The 17653-nt window shown below is 36.2% G+C and overlaps 3 protein-coding genes across 7 annotated transcripts; 2 read left to right on the top strand and 1 right to left on the bottom strand.

Annotated features, from left to right (window-relative positions):
• Window positions 1–606: 606 nt before the first annotated feature.
• Window positions 607–9541, bottom strand: LOC141437628 (uncharacterized). The gene is made up of 7 exons (XM_074101076.1): window positions 9270–9541; window positions 7663–8569; window positions 6992–7103; window positions 1519–1603; window positions 1274–1417; window positions 1107–1195; window positions 607–1016 (listed from the first exon to the last, which is right to left on the bottom strand). Exons 1-7 carry the CDS (start codon window positions 9328–9330, stop codon window positions 780–782), a joined length of 1635 nt encoding a protein of 544 aa, XP_073957177.1. The 5' UTR covers window positions 9331–9541; the 3' UTR covers window positions 607–779.
• Window positions 9542–10108: 567 nt separating this feature from the next.
• Window positions 10109–13883, top strand: LOC141437629 (protein-cysteine N-palmitoyltransferase Rasp-like). 2 transcript variants are annotated; one of them, XM_074101077.1, is made up of 4 exons: window positions 10109–10408; window positions 10653–11428; window positions 11901–12118; window positions 12218–13883. In XM_074101077.1, exons 1-4 carry the CDS (start codon window positions 10309–10311, stop codon window positions 12711–12713), a joined length of 1590 nt encoding a protein of 529 aa, XP_073957178.1. In that variant the 5' UTR covers window positions 10109–10308; the 3' UTR covers window positions 12714–13883. The 2 variants fall into 2 exon arrangements, with proteins under 2 accessions (XP_073957178.1, XP_073957179.1); XM_074101078.1 differs by lacking the exon at window positions 10109–10408 and adding an exon at window positions 10443–10530.
• Window positions 13884–15096: 1213 nt separating this feature from the next.
• Window positions 15097–17650, top strand: LOC141437821 (protein-cysteine N-palmitoyltransferase Rasp-like). Of its 4 annotated transcripts, none has more exons than XM_074101344.1 (4): window positions 15097–15233; window positions 15779–16563; window positions 16809–17026; window positions 17150–17650. In XM_074101344.1, the coding sequence occupies exons 2-4, from the start codon at window positions 15865–15867 to the stop codon at window positions 17637–17639; spliced, it is 1407 nt and encodes a 468-aa protein (XP_073957445.1). In that variant the 5' UTR covers window positions 15097–15233; window positions 15779–15864; the 3' UTR covers window positions 17640–17650. The 4 variants fall into 4 exon arrangements, with proteins under 4 accessions (XP_073957445.1, XP_073957444.1, XP_073957446.1 ...); XM_074101343.1 differs by having other exon boundaries at window positions 15097–15371; XM_074101345.1 differs by having other exon boundaries at window positions 15119–15177.
• Window positions 17651–17653: the final 3 nt, after the last annotated feature.

Genomic DNA, 17653 nt, shown 5'->3' with positions numbered 1-17653 from the left:
GTTTAACAAGGTTGCACACTAACTTTAACTCTAACATTCGTAATTTGGACGACTCGTCAGTTGCGCTTTACCGTTTTTAGAAGAAAATTAAATTGACAGAAAAGTCTAGTATTAAATTAAGAAGAATTACTAACGAAAACTGTTTGTTAACTCAGAACTCCATCATATTTATAAACCCATTTGAAAAATATTTTTTATTCAAAAGAGAATAAGTATTATTGATTCGGTCCCATGGTTACCAGGTCAGGATCTGATAAATGGATCTTGTGAAAATAGACTGATAAGTTCATAGTTAGGCTAAAGAGAAAGTTATTTTCGTGGTTTTATGCACGGGGACTCCCTTAATTTTGAATTTAATTTATGTAAATATAGTATTCTTCATTGTAGCTGATACAGAAATATACATTATATTAATTTCAGCTGTCTGTCTATTAAGATTCTTGCGATACATTCTTGTGACAGATAGACAGGTAAACTGGGTGAACAGCGAAGGCTGAGTAATAGGATTGTTTGTGTTTGTCACCCTTCTGGTACGGAATCCTAAATATTAATATTTATTTACCTATGACCTATGACACTGTCTGTACCACGGAATAAGATGTACAATTTTGTTCTGCTGTAGACATTTAATTTATTTAACAAATCCGTATGTATAATTTAAAAAACACAAAATATATCAGATCTTAATATGTCAAAAATTATAACAAACATAAACAATTTATTTAAATGAATAGATACATTTTTAAGATACGTTGATCATACCTTATTTATTAGGCGAGCTATACTAACTGTGGATATGCACTGCCAATTAGATTTTTACTGCGGTAGCGGAAAGTGTGAGAAACGATTCTTACGTCTTTATTTCCGAGTTTAAGGTCACAGTCGTTATCAGCGCGAGTTATAAAACAAAGAGTATAAAGTGCGATTTCCAGTTCTGGCGATGTCCCAATGAACATGCTGTTAACGGGTTTGTCCACACCGTTCTGGTTGAAATGTAGTTTCATGACGACCCCTTTCTGTAAAAACAATAAAATAAATTTTCTAGTTGTATATAGTTCACTAAAATTTGTTAAATTAATGCAATCTTTCTCTGAATAGGTACTTACGTCATTTAATTGTACGTATTTAAGATATCCTAAGTAATTAACTCGATTTGCGGCTTCTTCCCTTGCAAAGAAAATCCAGTTGTGAAGACCTGAGTAATAAATAAAAATATATGTTTAAGTAAACCATGGGATTGCTTTGTTTAACATGTCTTATTTTATTCACATACCCAACACGTCTCCATTCTTTAGTTCAGAAACGAATATGTGCTCGAATCCTGAACTGCTTATTTTGCCTTTGCCTCTAGAATATAGTCCAAACCACAGTTGCTTGAGGAAATCTCGTTGCTGCCTCGGATCTGGTGTAACATATCCTAAATACAAATGGTAAAATTATGACACATAAAAAATATTCACAAAGATTTAAATGCAATCAAACATCAAATAACTGAAGTAAATGAATGGTAATCAAAACCTTTTTCCTTCAAAAAAATCATTAAGTGACGAATTACAGCCGTGGACATGATTGTATCCATGAAGGCATTCTCCTCGTTCCTTTCCTGGAAGCAAAAAGTAACAGATTGTTATGTGTTATGAGGAGCGTACAAAGAAAGCGATTCGTTAGAATTCACTTAATCTGTGTTTTATTCTTAGTTAGATTGTAAATGTTTATACTTAAATATGTTTGTACGTACCTGTGGTGTAACATATTCATTCACCAGCGTGTCTTTCTTAAGTCTAGCAAAGGTATTAACTTTTGGATCGTCGGAATATTCCAAGCTGCTGGTGAAACTGTCATAAGTCTGTGCAAAGCAAATGTAGGTACAATTCTAGCTTCATACATTAGTGCCATATATTGTTAAAATGTTAATTATATTACATTTATCAATTATAAATCCATTGATGGTCATTCATAAAATGTAAACATATTTCCAGCGAAAAATATTGTTTTAAATGGATTAAGTAGGTACCTATATTACTAGCATTCCATTCCAGCATTTTATTATATTATACTATTTATACATATATTTATACTGGTTTTACACTGGTTTTCTGTATATACACACAGGACCGTCATTTTATTTGTACACTTATTATTGCAGTATATTTTTACATTTCAGACATGATTATTAACTTTTATACGCGTGGACATAAATTTACCTACTGTTACAGTTTTATCCGTTATTATAAAAGATTAAATAGTTATTTATTAATTTTTAAGGCACCCATTACGGGAAAGCGCTCATTTTGCGATTCGTACCTATGCCTTAATGATTATTCTATATTTATATATATATATATTTTTTTTTATCTTAATTTTTATTATTTCATTTTGTTGAACTATAAATTACATGCATTTAATTCTATCGAAACTGGTAGGTACAAAATGATAAGCTACCTACGTTACTAACTTATAATAATTAACATGCGTTTATATGAATTAGATGGTAATGATAAACAGGTACATTTTATTTTTTTTTTTTTTTTACTTAATCGTTCTGGAACTGCCATTTGGACACCTTAACTCTTGAATTCCCAGTTGCCCCATCTACTGGGAGGTATCACTGCCCTGCCGGAACGAGTTACATAGTGGTCAGTTCTAGTTAAATTAACGTCGATGGGTACGGGAGCCGAGGCCAATGAGGCCGGGACTAGTGATGGCTGAATATCATCGAATTCAAACTCGCACTCCTCACGATCGGACCTGTGCTGCGAGTCTACTATAATGTGGCGCCTATTCCTAACCACCTTACTACGGTTTTGCATGATAATCTCGTATGAGCGATCTCGTAAAACTTTATTAATCGTGCCGCTTACCCACGTACTCTTGTGATCATGTCTTACCTTTACCTTCTGACCTACGTTTAGGTACGGCAAGTTTTTTGCATGTTGATCGTAGTATTTTTTATATTTGTTTTGGCGATTTATTAGTTCTTGTCTAATATTGTTGTTATCTGATGTGCCGATTAGTGTCTCGCGTAAGGGTAAAATGCTACGCAATTTTCTATTTTGAAGCAATTCTGCGGGTGAGGGTAGAAGTTCACTAATTGGACTATTTACGTATTCAAGTAGGGCTAACCGGAAATCTGTGTTGGAATGGGCACATTTTTTTATGATGTTTTTAACTACTTGTATGCTCCGTTCTGCTTGGCCGTTAGACTGGGCGTAGTGGGGGGATGAGCGCACATGATTGAAGCCCCATTTTTTCGCAAATTGACTAAATTCTCTAGACGTGAACTGTGGTCCGCCATCCGACATTACAGTCTCAGGAATGCCGTGGCTACAAAATATGCATTTTAGTTCCTCAATGATTCCTTCTGATAGTATATTTTGAAGTTCGCGCACCTCGATAAATTTACTATAGTAATCCACGACTAACAGGTAATTCTTCCGATAGCAATGAAATAGATCGATACCTACTTTTGACCATTGCCTCTTTGGCACATCGTGCGTTATTAATTTTTCTTTACTGTTACTTTTTCGAAATGTTAAACATGCTTGACAATTGGAAATAAAGTTTTTTAACTGATTATTTATTTCCGGCCAAAACAATAACTCACGCGCTCTTAACAAACATTTTTCAAGGCCTAAATGAGCGTAATGTATTTTATGGAGCATCTCACATCGCAATTTTCTCGGTATTATTATTCTATGTCCCTTCCATAGTAACCCGTTCGCTTCTGTTAAATCTTCTTTGTATTGCCAATACGGTTTAATAATATCGTTAACGTGTTTTTTGTCTTCAGGCCATCCTCTCCTAATATATTTCCTTAACTGTTGTAACTCACTATCTTGTTCTGTCTCCTTCTGTAAATTTTGGTAATGCACATCAGTCAATTCGTTGTGGGCCATGATCGTCCGCACCGCCTCAGTCATCTCGTCGTGCAGGTCATAGGGCGCGGGCGCGGTAGCGGGCTGGCCGTCGGCAGCGGTTGGCGGCTCGTACGCCCGAGACAGCGCGTCTGCAATGTGCAACTGCTTACCCGGCTTGTACACCAAATTGAAAGTATAGGGTTGCAGCCTCAGTAACATACGCTGCAATCTCGGCGGCGCGTCGACTATCGGTTTTTTTATAATGCTGATTAGCGGCTTATGATCAGTTTCTATAGTTATATCTGTGCGACCGTAGACATACCCATAAAATTTTTCACATGCAAATACGCAAGCATATAACTCCTTCTCGATTTGTGCGTACCTCTGTTCAGTGTTTGTGAGCGCCTTCGAGGCATAACAAACAGGAAGACCGTTCTGGAGTAAAACCGCACCCAGGCCGCTCTTACTCGCATCTACTGAAAGGGTTATCGGTTTGCTCATGCTATAATATTGCAAAACGGGTGTTTGCGACAAACATTTTTTTATCAAGGTCCAAGCATTTTCGTGAAGATCAGTCCAGTGCCACTCTACTTCTTTTTTCAGCAGCTCTCTCAAAGGTTTTGTTTTTTCTGACAAATTTGGTATGAAATTACCCACATAAGTTGTCAGCCCTAATAACCGTTCTATATCTTTACAGTTTGTTGGCCTTGGCATGTTCACTATAGCTGAAATATGGCTTTCATCAGGATATAAACCATTCCTCGTTATTCTGTGCCCTAAATATTTTATTTCTTCCATTCCAAATTTACACTTACCTAAATTCAATTTCAAATTAATTTTACGACACCTTTCCAATACCTGTTTAAGTCTCTTATCATGTTCTGATTTTGAATTAGCATAAATTAAAATATCATCCACATACATACAAACTCCTTCGATATCATCAAAATTTTCATATATTTTCCGATGGAATACCTCACACGCCGACGAAATTCCGTATGGCATACGCAAAAACTTGTATCTACCAAAAGGAGTGTTAAAAGTACAGAGTTCACTGTTTTCAATTTTCACCTGCCAAAACCCGTTGGTAGCATCTAAGGTACTGAAATACTGAGCGCCTGAAAGTTTTGAAACGATCTCATCCAGCGTGGGCAACCTGAAATGTTCGCGACGAATAGCTGCATTAAGCTCTTTTGGATCAAGGCATATTCTTAAATCGCCATTGGGCTTTTTAACAATGGTCATACTATTTACCCAATCCGTCGGGCCTTCAACCTTCGATATTATCCCTTGTCTTTCCATATCCTCTAATTTATCTTTCACCTTTTCCCTTAATGGTATCGGCACTTTCCTAGGAGCATGCACTACCGGTTTACAGCCATAATTTAATCTAATTTTGTAAGTGCCTGGCAAACAACCTAAACCTTGAAATACATCCTGATATTCTGCCACAAAAGGATTTTCTGCAGCATTTGATTCATTAATAGCAAACACCCTTTTAATTAAATTCATTTCTTTGCAAGCATGCCGTCCTAATATAGGAGGAGAGGTCACATCTGCCACTTTAAATTCGAGAAAAAATATATTATCTTTATATTGTACCCGTAAATAACATTTACCCAATACTTTAATTTTAATTCCCGAATAACCATGCAGTCGAGTATTTGTAACGAGCAGATTTTTTAAATTTAAACCAATCTGCGTTAAGTACCTCCGCGGCAAAACGTTGACATCGGCTCCCGTATCAATTTTAAAACACAATTGAGAATTATTAATTTGTAAATTAATGGACCATTCGTCAATAATATCAGAATTTAGAGTATAAATTACCTGCTCATCTGATTCTTCTATTTGGTAGATCCCACACATGCGTGAGAAGTGATTCATACGAGAGCAATTTAAACATCTTCTACCGTATGCAGGACATAAATTTTTTGGATGCTTGGTACCACATTGCTTGCAAACGGAATGACTGTTGTACGCGCCGCTCGACTCGCCTCGGCCGCTGCTGCCGGCCCCGCCAACCATCGCGCGCGTCGCCGCTCCCGGCTGCCGCTCACGCCACCCGGGTGCCGCCACCCGGCTCGCCGCGCCCGCGCCTCGCCAGCCAGCGCGCGCGCGACGGAGCGCCCAGCGTACCGTCCGCGCCCCGTGCGCCCGACGGCCCGTAGCCACCACGATGACTCACTTGCCAAACATTATTATTATCCTCCAATTCTTTAATATCGTCGCCTTTTCTTATATTATATACTGATCGTTCCCGAGATTCTTGAACAATTTTCTCAGAGTAAATCTTAGATACGATAGCAGCTCGACATATCTCCATGGCTTTTGTTAGTGTCAAGTCCTCTTCGCGCAACAATCGTTCCCGAATAGCTTTGCTCGTTACACCGCACACCAATCGATCTTTAATTAGTGAATCGCACAAGTCACCAAATTCACAAGAACTTGACAATTTCTTTAAATCGTATGCATACTGCTCGATCGTTTCTCCATCCACCTGGTTTCTTGTAAAAAATCGATGTCGTTCGACCGTTAAATTTTTCTTTTGATCAAAATGATTTTTAAACGCCGTTAATACATCATCAACAGTTTTGCCCTTTACAGTTAAATGTTCGTACAATTCTCTACACTGTACACCCACGATATGTAGCAAAATGTTTATTTGTATATCCGGAGTTTTCTTTGAAAGTTCACAGGCATTGAAATATATTTTAAATCCTTTACTCCACTTATTCCAACTGTCACTTAAACTACCGGTCGTAAGGTTTAAAATAGTTTGATCGTAACAAAACGGCGGCGGCGGCGCTAACACTGTCTCCATATTTTACACAATAAGTAAATATTTAGTCAGTAAAACACTATACTCCACAACCAGTTCACAACTACATATACTAATACAGCATTTTTGATTTTTATTTAATTTCCGGCTGCGCCATGTCAAGGTGCGCGACAACGAAACTCCAGTTGTACTTCAAGACTGTTTATTCATCTTTCCACATTCTGTTGGGTAGGCCTTAAATCTAACAATACCGAGGAGCGTACAAAGAAAGCGATTCGTTAGAATTCACTTAATCTGTGTTTTATTCTTAGTTAGATTGTAAATGTTTATACTTAAATATGTTTGTACGTACCTGTGGTGTAACATATTCATTCACCAGCGTGTCTTTCTCATAATTGTCTAGCAAAGGTATTAACTTTTGGATCGTCGGAATATTCCAAGCTGCTGGTGAAACTGTCATAAGTCTGTGGAAAGCAAGTAGGTAAACAAATTCATCATCTAAAATACTGGTTAGTGCCATGATATTGTTATCACAACTTAATTATATATACCTATATCTAGACTATCTATATGCAAAGATAACGACTCATTCATACATAAATAAATTACGTGATCCATACTAATGCAAGTATAGAGGGAAAAACGACTCTAATGTCATTTTAAATGGACCCAAATTGGGATAGGGCAGCAATCTGAGGCACCAACTCAAAAGATATGTTACACATTTTCACGGTATTGTGATGAAGTATATGTGTACAAATGTTTTTTTGTCGACTATACAAGATATGACTGTTGTTCACTGGCATTTCAGTGATTTAGTACATGCAGGACCGAGTTTTACTCGGCTTAAAACCCAAAAACACGCGTTTTCCTTGAGACAAGACCAAGCCAGACCGATTGTTCGTCCTCGGTAACCCCTACATACCAAATACCATCAAAATCGTTACAGCCGTATCCGAGATCCCCGAAATAAATAGATGTACAAAAATTGCTCGTTTAAAGGTTTAAGGTTATCATACTTACGGGAGAAGCGCCTTATCTTCTTTCGATTGAGAAGTTGTTTTTTCTTGAAAGTTAACCGTAACGTACTTCGCTGCATTATTACTATCTTTCCTTAAAAGCTCTTCACTAAGAGTTTTTAGTTCAGCGTCAGTTGGTACATTCGAGCTGCCACTGCCACCCTGATTATGATTATTATTTACAATAGCACTCGGCAATTGAGTCCCTGGACGAGATGTTGAGGAAGTTACTATTGCCGGCGTTATGGTAGGATTTCTTGAAGACGGCTTAGCCGTTGTTAGCTTGTTTGACCCGGAAACAATGGAACTGTAGCTTACATGCGTTTGTCCTTGAGGCAAGTTTAACGTGGGTTGCGTTACTGGTTGCTGTAATTTAGAAGCTCCCCAAGTTGTACTTGTGGTTGTGGAACCCTGTTTAGTCGACCCTTGTAAAATGGAACTGTATGATGGAGCTTTTGGGGTAACAGGTCCACCGTTACTATTGCTGTTAAAAAAATTAACTAATCCCTGCACTTGACCAGGTCCCTTGTTTTGAGTGTTATCTTGAAGAGGCCTTGCAGTTGTAAATCGTGGATTTACAAAGTCTCTTTTTGGAGGTGTGAGGGACGACGGCTTAGTTGTTGTATGTTGGGAAGTACTGTACGGTGCTCGTGGAGACGTAGATGGCGCTACGTAATCTCTTTTTCCTGAAGATGAAGGAGAATTCTGCGGATTTGCATTTATAATAGGTTTGGCCGTACTTTGTTGGGTACTACTAGTAGATCGAGGAGAAGTCGATGGTGCAACATAGTCTCGTTTTCCTGACTGTATATTATGAAGATTGTTTGACTGATGCTGTAATGTGCCAGTAGCTTCGTGCAGCAAGAAATCCGAATTTTGACTGAATCTGTTCTGCTTATTGGTTTCCAAACCTGAAAATACCGTCACATAAAGGATTAGAAATTATAGGATACGACATATAAAAGTGCATAGACCTCAAATATTCACTACGAAATTGTTGAATTGGTCAGGTATATTTCACGTCAAAAGCTATGAAGAAAGTGGCGGGCGCCTACATTTGAATTCTACCGTTTTATTTATGGCATACTCTAAGTGTAAATTAAAATTTTGAAACTTCAAATTAATCAACAAATTACCTACGAATGTTTTATAAAAAGTTTTTATTTAATACATATATTAATTTTAAATATGTTTGTTCATATGTCTAGGTTTACATAAGTCCACTAAGAGTTTTGGTATGCATTGTGTATCTACGTATAAAATGCAAGTAGGTACAGTCAATAAGAATTATAGTCAGTTTAGATGGTGTATTTTATTTATTTAAAAGTTATTAAGATCTTACATAGCTAATAAACCTCAATACAATTATTTACTAAACGCGGCTTTGAAAATGCTAAATTATTTTATTGTATTGTACGACAACGATAAGCATTGTCTACGAAAAAGAAAATAAAATGTACCTTATCGAATAAATTTATATCTTCAAGAACGAGGTCAGCTTGTGAATTAAGTACCTTAGTGCAAAAAGCCATCATTATTGTTCAAACATAACTTTTCCTTATTCTCTTATTTGCTTAAATTTGGGTTACTAAAATGGTTATTGTAACTTACATATGCCAGGGCGAAAAATTAATATAGTCATAAAAATCACACAAAATAAATAACTATCCATAATCACGAGCAAATAAACTTATAGAATATAAAAACAACTTATTTTGAGAACGACTAGATAGACCACTTTGTCTGGCACTGTCTGGTACGGCAGCTTTACTCAATCCATCTCGAAAACGTCACGAAATCTGATTAGCAGAGCGTCCGAGATGTTTTGTGCCACATAAGATACCATAGAGTTTAAGTTTAAGTGATAGAATTTAAACCGTAAAGTGCATGAAATAAATGTTATTCACTTTCACCGGTAAAAATGTAAGTACATTACTTTTCACTGTTGTTGCCGAAGCTAGGAAACAGCATATATTATCTATACCTACTCAAAAGTATACAGCTTCCGATACTGTTTATTGTACCATACAAAATTGCTGTTTAGCTGGATTAAAACCTAGGTACAGTCAGCTCCAAAACTCTGTTATGTTAAAATTGCAAAAATATCTGGAGCCTGAAAAGTAAAATTTTATTCATACAGCATTTATTTGAGTTGATGCCGCCGGTGTTCAATATATCTATTTAAGTAATTCATGGTTGCTCTGGAAATGGAAAACTTCAAGTCATTTAATTTTATTTTCAAGCCGATCAGTATTTGATTAAAGTTTGCTATGGCCACGCATGAAGAGGTAGTTAGTGTTCTTAATTGATTATTATTCAATGTCACAGATTAGAAACATTACTATTCATTAGTTAACTTTACTATTCATTAAAAACTACAAATTGATGGTCGATTAATTGAAATCAATTATGAGTTACATCCCTATGCAAATACTTTTTTCATTGGGTCATTTCTGCTAAGTTCATTCATTCACTCAGCTCCGTTCTGTCAGTGTCTTGTCAGTGCGAGTGTAGGTGTTATGTCAAAATTGTTTACTTTTTTCAAACCGGATAAATTCGAAAATGTAATACAAAATTTTTGTTAAAATTATTATCATTTTATTTTTATAAGTAAATTATAATGGAATACTTTACATAATATTTTTTCAAAATGACCGGCAAACTAAATTCAGTAGAGTTGTGTATTTATTTCAGTGCGTGGATTACAGCTAATTGTTATATTTTATATAAGTTATTTCAGGTTCAAAATGGTAATGTATTTTGAAATAACAAGTAACTTATCATTCTTTTCGTTTGGCATATTCATTTGAAAAAGATTTGCTACGTTTTCTAAAATGAGCAGTGGGAGTTTTGCAATGCATTCACTTTATAGGTACACATTAGTTTTTAACGTAATTTCATTTCTTTAATAAATTAAGTAAACTATAAACACCACATCAGAGTGAAGGCCGGGTGTGCTATTTACATTTAATCTGACCATTTACTTTATTTCAGAAATACTAGAAGACACCCCTGAGGAAAACTGGTCTGATTTGGAACCAGGTTGGGATTTTTTGTCGAGGTACCGAGATGTGTCAGATCTTGAGTGGAAAAGCTGGAAATATTTCTTCCAAACATCCTGGTATTACTTGATGTTTCAATTCCTTATGTCTGAAATGATCCGTGTTATCAATAAATCATATTTGAAGTACTGGTACATAATATCAAGTGTTATTTTTATCACATCATACATGGGAATTAAGCAAATGATAATCATAACTGTTCAGCCAGTGCTGTATCTTACTATACTGTTCTCTGGAGGCGGAAAGGGCTCAATATGGCTTATTAGCGGTGCTTTGCTAGCAAGTTACAATACATTTAAATATAAACATTATTTCTGGTATCTTTTTAAAGATACTTTATATGATGAAGAAGTGTATTTGATCTTGGTGTGTATAGCGTGGATTGAACTGAGATGCATCAGTTTCTGTATAGAGTACATTGACAGAAAAGAGAAACTAAAGATGTCTAAAGTTGTGGAACTGAATGACCCACCAGTCTGGGAAACAATCATAAATATGCTGAGTTACATATTTTACTTGCCATTATTGTACACGGGACCTGTAATCTTGTACGAAGATTTTGAAAGAAGTTTTCAAGTCCAAAGTGATAATATTACAACAAGATTGAGAAGATTCATTTGGGATATGGCCTTGTTTTTGCTCTACACTTTCATTTTGGATCTGGCATTTCATTACATCTACTTTTACGCTATGCAAAATGAAATAGAGGTAAGAATATCAACTGCCTTACATTGAAGCCAAGTAGACCAGTTATGCAGAATAAGCCTATCACATAAGTTGAAAGTCACATCAGATTAAGGGCTGCATAGAATAGTTAACCATACAAAACAACCAACTGGAAAAAGTTCTGTTTTTACACAAAATACAACCATACCCCTCATTTAAATGTGATAAGGGTGTAGTTAAAAAAATTAGGCACTTGTGCCAGTAATTAAAGTTAGTATTAAAGTTACCATTACCATTGTGTATGGGTAATCTCACACAATACAAGGGGCTTGGGGTAGACATGGATTGCAACTAGAGTGATTGGTCTGAGTCTGTATGTCAATGAAAGCAAACCAAAATGTTAGTAGAAACTAACATTACATATGAAAATGTGATTCATTATTTAGTGCTTGCCGCTACAGTGACCTCACTTTTGTTCCAATGAAAGTTTATCCATAAATTATTTCCTTTACAGGCAATAACAGAATTACCCACAATGGCCCTTTGTGGTGGTGGCTTGTGGATGGGATTGGAATTCCATATGAAATATGTCATATCCTATGGCACAACAGCAGCTTTTGCTCGACTGGATAATATGGAAGCTCCTCCAACTCCTCGGTGCATTGCTAGAGTACATGTGTATTCACAGATGTGGAGATATTTTGATGTTGGTCTTTACAAGTTCTTAGTAAAGTAAGTATGCAGAAGAGAAAAACTTAAATTTTCACTTGTTACAATTGTAAAAGAAGTATATTTTTAGGAACAGTTTTAATTTCTTGTTATATTTTCCAGATACATCTACAAACCCAGCCTGTCTATGATATCAAGATATTTAAAGTTACTACCTGTAATGTTACATAAACTGACTGCATCATTTGCCACTTTTATATTTATTTTTATATGGCATGGGACAGTATGGGATGTATTTGTCTGGTCTGCTTTAAACTTCTTAGGCATTACATTAGAACATTTAGGAAAAGCAACTTCTACCACAGAGGCTTATAAATGGTTCAAGAAAGAAGTGCTGAGGTCTGATGAAATGGAGGTGCGTTTTTTGGCTTTGGTTTGCACCCCACTCCTGATTATGTCAGCAATATCAAATTTTTACTTATTTGCGGGTAGTAAGGTGGGCAATGTGTATTTTGCATGCTTCCTTACTCCTTCAACTTGGAACTCTGTTATAGTTACTTTGTCTATGTACAGTTGTTGTCACGTATCCATAGCCTTGCAAAACGTTTCTACTAGGACTGATGTCAAAAAACAAAATGTTCACTGCAAGGCAGATTAAGGTTCCTATTTTTATAAGTTTAAGGTTGTAATTAAAAGTACAAAGTCTGTAAGTTAAAACTTGTTAGGTTTGTAGTTTTTACTACTGAAGCACTTAAATTGTTCTTTTTGCAATAAGAAGCACTATAATTATTGGTGTCTCTGTTTCTCGTGAGATAAGACGTATTTGTGAGTGGGTGACAGAGATTTGCTTTAAATATACAGATTCTGGAAGTTGTGAATGGGATCAACCCTACACAACTCGGTAAATGTATTATATACATTTACGTCATGTCATGTCATGAGACAATGACATTTCATCATCATCATCGTCAGCCAGAAGACTTCCACAGTTAAACAATGTCACAGTATGAACGACAACTCGTCTCCTGCTTTCACCGGTTACCAGCAACCCTCACCATGTTGTCAGTCCACCTAGTGAGATGAGAGGTCTGCCAACGCCTCACCGGAAGTTCGTGTTGAGATCTTTTACCTAAATATTACTCACCTCCAAAATGTGCCTTAAATTCTTTCTAAATACCCTTAGTGTAAGTTTTCGGATAAAAAATACGTCTCGATCGCGTTCGCGTTAAAGTCCCAATTTGTATGGAAACACGCTTCCGCTAGAGGCGCTGTTCGTGTTTGCATACAAATTGAGATTTTAACGCGAACGCGATCGAGACGTATTTTGTAACCGAAAACTTACACTAAGGGCACAGTCCGCGGCACGAAAATCTAGTGGTTACCTACTGTTCATTTCTGCGCATGGGGCATCGCTCTCGCCAATCAGCGCTTACGTTTGCCAGCCCCGCGCATTGCTCACTTCTCCGCGTTACGTTTTGTACTTCTGCGCATTAACTGTGAGCTTTAGCCTGTAATTTTATCTGTATCCCAGATGAACTTTGTACTTTGCCGGGATAAACTAGCCTATGTTAATCAGGAGACAGTTTTCAAAGGTTCAGTAGTTCCAGATATTACTCCTACACGTAGGTATAGGGGATAATCCACAAAACCAGGTTTGCTAGGTACTTGGGGAAATTAGTAGAGTGTAGTCCTTCTGAGTGCAACGATGATGTGCTCTTGGCTAGTCAGTGCCTCAACTACATCCAGAAAATGCTTTCAGTAATTATAAGCCGATAAATTTTCGAAGAATTTGATTTATTTTTAGAAATAAAATTTATGACATCACCTAGTCGATTATTTTATTTTGGAGCCCACACCACACCCAATCTTGGAGTAGTAACAAACAAACACATAAACGTTCACATTTATAACAGGTACTTACAGTCGAGTTCATAAACTTGTGAGCAAAAATTTGATCAAAAATATCTGAACACGCTTTTACGCCGTTAACAATAGTGTCGTGTTCAGATATTTTTGATCAAATTTTTGCTCACAAGTTTATGAAATCGACTAGAGGTACCTATTAGTAGGATTTCTTATGGATTAAGGGCGAAACGATGGATGCAATATGGTGACGAAAGAAAGCATAAGATAATAAGACTTATTAAATTTCGATTAATAATTTTTGTATAAAAAAAATGTATAGAAATTTAAGTGATTGTGTTAATGTTCCTAATAATGGTGAAGTATCACTTTACGAATACACACCTCTTACATCTGTAGATGTAAAGAGGTATATTTCACTACATAAGTGAATAGTGAACTATAAAAGGAATGCACTGAAAATATGTAATATAAAAAACACGGTTATTTACTAGGTACAACAATAAACTATTTTTCAATTATGTTCTCTTTCTTAAACCAATTGTAGTCATATCTATATTAAGTATGTCGTTCGACATGGTTTTCACGTAAATTGCACCCGTCGTCCGCCCACTGCTTATGAATTACTAGAAAGTAACGGACAACACAACGGTGTTTTCTCAAACTATAAATACCTAATACCTGTAAGTCCAGAACAACGCCGGAAATATTTGCAAGAAAATAAATGTTTACCCAAGAGTTTAGGGCATTTAATGATGATGATGATACTCAAGGGCTTAGGGCGAACATAAAAACATTTTGGAATTAAATAAACGGATCAGTAAATTTTACTGTTAATTTCGACTCCACAGCTCTCTTTCATCTTACTTCCCATGCTATGAAAACTCCGAACCCAAATGATCTCTATAATTTTAAACGTCACAGCGAAAAACACTAACTGCTAAGTTGAGCACACCCACTACAGTCACCAGCACCAATATCTGACACAACAAGCGTGCATAAATATCTAATAAGACTATTTCTAGGGCCGGAAGGACGTGTCAGATATTTTTGCACGCTCCGCTGTAGCAGATATTAATGCTGGTGACTTTACCTACCTATACAGTATACAGTAGTTAATTTTTAATTTTGTTCCGAAAAATCTATGGAGGTAAAGGTAATCTCAATTCTAATTGTTACTTAATCGATTATGCTAATTTACACGAGAGTACCAGTCTTCAGTTAATTTCTTCGGGGAAATAATTTGAAAATTCATGTAGGTACGTGGGTAGGTAACTTACGCAAAAGATTTTAAATTTAAGGCAGAAATTAAATTGCAAGTAAATTTAGAAAAAAAGAAGTGAAACCCTCGAAATGCCAAGCAAGCTCAATTCAGTTGAGTTATTTATTTACTTCAGTGTGTGGATAGGAACTAATTGTTACGTGGGATATGGTTTACTTCAGGTTCAAAATGGTCAGTAGGTATCTGAATAATAAATTATTAATCACATCACTTTCAATTAAAATTTCTTATAAATAGAAAAGGAAAGATAAACGAGCAAGTGCGTTACCGGATGGTAAGTGATCATCGCTGCCCAGTGCCCGTAGACATCCCCAAGTACGGTCAAGGACTTTAATTCATTAGCCACCTTGGAACCATTTCACAGTAAACGTCATAGTGACATCCCATTAATTAACAAGGAAAATCTTAATGACTTTTCCTTTGAAAAGGTTCCATGGTGGCTCATTAATTAAAGTCCTTGACCGTACAATAAGGATTACAGATGGCGTTACCAACATATGCGGACTCAGATGAAATGCCTCTTGTGCCGTAATTTGTCCGGCCATCTGATCAAATTAAATTATACCTATTTATTTCAGAACTATTAGAAGATTTTCCTGAGGACAAATGGTCATATTTGGAACCAGGTTGGGATTATCTGTCAAAGTACAGAGATGTATCAGATATGCAATGGAATAGTTGGAAATTTTTATTCCAAAGACTTTGGTATTACCTGATTTTCCAGTTCTTTATTTCCGAAATGATTCGTGTTGTTCACAATTCCGACTCGTACTTGAAGTACTGGTACTTAATATCAAGTGTTATTTTTATCACATCATACATGGGAGTAAACCACATGATAATTATTACTGCCCATCCATTTCTGTTCCTCTTGATCATATTCCTTGGAGGTGGAAAACGTTCGATATGGTCGATAAGCAGTATTTTAATAGGGACCTTCAATTTATACACTTTTACGTATAAACGAAATATTTGGGATTTTCTGAAAGATACTTATGAAGAGGAAGCGCACTTGATCTTGGTGTGTGCAGCATGGACTGAAGTGCGATGCATCAGTTTCTGTATAGACTACATTGACAGTAAAGATAAACTAAAGGCTTCCGAAGATGTGGCTGCGAATGCCACATCAACCTGGGAAACAATCATAAACATGCTCAGTTATATTTTTTACTTGCCACTGCTGTACACTGGATCAATCATTTTATATGATGATTTTGAAAGGAGTTTTAAAGTTCAAAGATATGACATGACAACGAGATTACGAAGATTTATTTGGGATATGATCTTATTTTTGCTGTATAGCTTCATTCTAGATTTGGCTCATCATTACATCTATTTCCGTGGAATGCAATACGAAATAGAGGTAAGACTGTCTAAGATAATTTGTAGTTACATTACTGGCAAATAGATTTGCCAATTATTTCGATTAGTACAGTTTTTTTTTATTCTTAGGATTCCACGTTATTTTCGCTACATATGCACTGACTGGATACTGATGTGATATATAATACAAGTTCCTGTAGATGTACCTACAGCTGACTAATGATTCCTTTGACCTCACCCATTTGGCCTTTTTGCCACGAAATTATATATATACTTCCTTCACAGGAAATAATGGATTTGCCGCTATTAGCCCTTTGTGGCGGCTGCGTATGGATGGGCCACGAGTTCCATACGAAACACGTGATATCCTTCGGCACTACATCAGCTTATGCTCGGTTAGACCACATGGAAGCACCACCGACCCCTAGATGCTTTGCTAGAATACATTTATATTCGCTGATGTGGAAATATTTTGATGTTGGATTATACAAGTTTCTGGTGAAGTAAGTGTACACTTTTGTTGTTTATTGATGTGGACGTCAGTAAAGTAACACCTGATGAATCAACTACCTACTTATTGTTATGTTGATCATGATATGAAATGTAAGTATTGTTATATTTTACAGATACATTTACAAACCCAGCCTAATTGTGGTATCAAGAGATTTAAGACAACTGCCTGCAATGTTACAGAAACTAATGGCTTCATATATCTCCTTTGCATTTATTTATATATGGCACGGGACTACCTGGGACACGTTAGTATGGACTGCAAAACACGTTTTATGCTTCACATTAGAGCATTTAGGAAAAGCAACATCTACTACACACGCTTATAAATGGTTTAAAAAAGAAGTGCTAAGGTCAGATGAAATGGAAGTCCGATTTTTGGCTCTGGTTTGTACCCCACTCTTGATTTTGTCGACTACGACGACTTCATTCTTAGTTGGAGTGGCGAACAACTATTATTCGGCGTGTCTTCTACATACTTCAATTTGGAATACTGTTTTAGTTACTTTGTTTATGTACAGCTTTTGCCAAGTATCAATAGCGTTGCAACACGTTTCAGCCCGGACTGATATCAAAGAACCAGTTGTTCATAGCAAAACACAATAAAGTTGCAGTAGGTA

Source organism: Choristoneura fumiferana, chromosome 18, assembly GCF_025370935.1.
Source record: "Choristoneura fumiferana chromosome 18, NRCan_CFum_1, whole genome shotgun sequence".
NCBI lineage: Eukaryota > Metazoa > Arthropoda > Insecta > Lepidoptera > Tortricidae > Choristoneura > Choristoneura fumiferana.
Note: the sequence above shows the minus strand (reverse complement) of the source record. Positions and strands in the feature narration are given on the sequence as shown.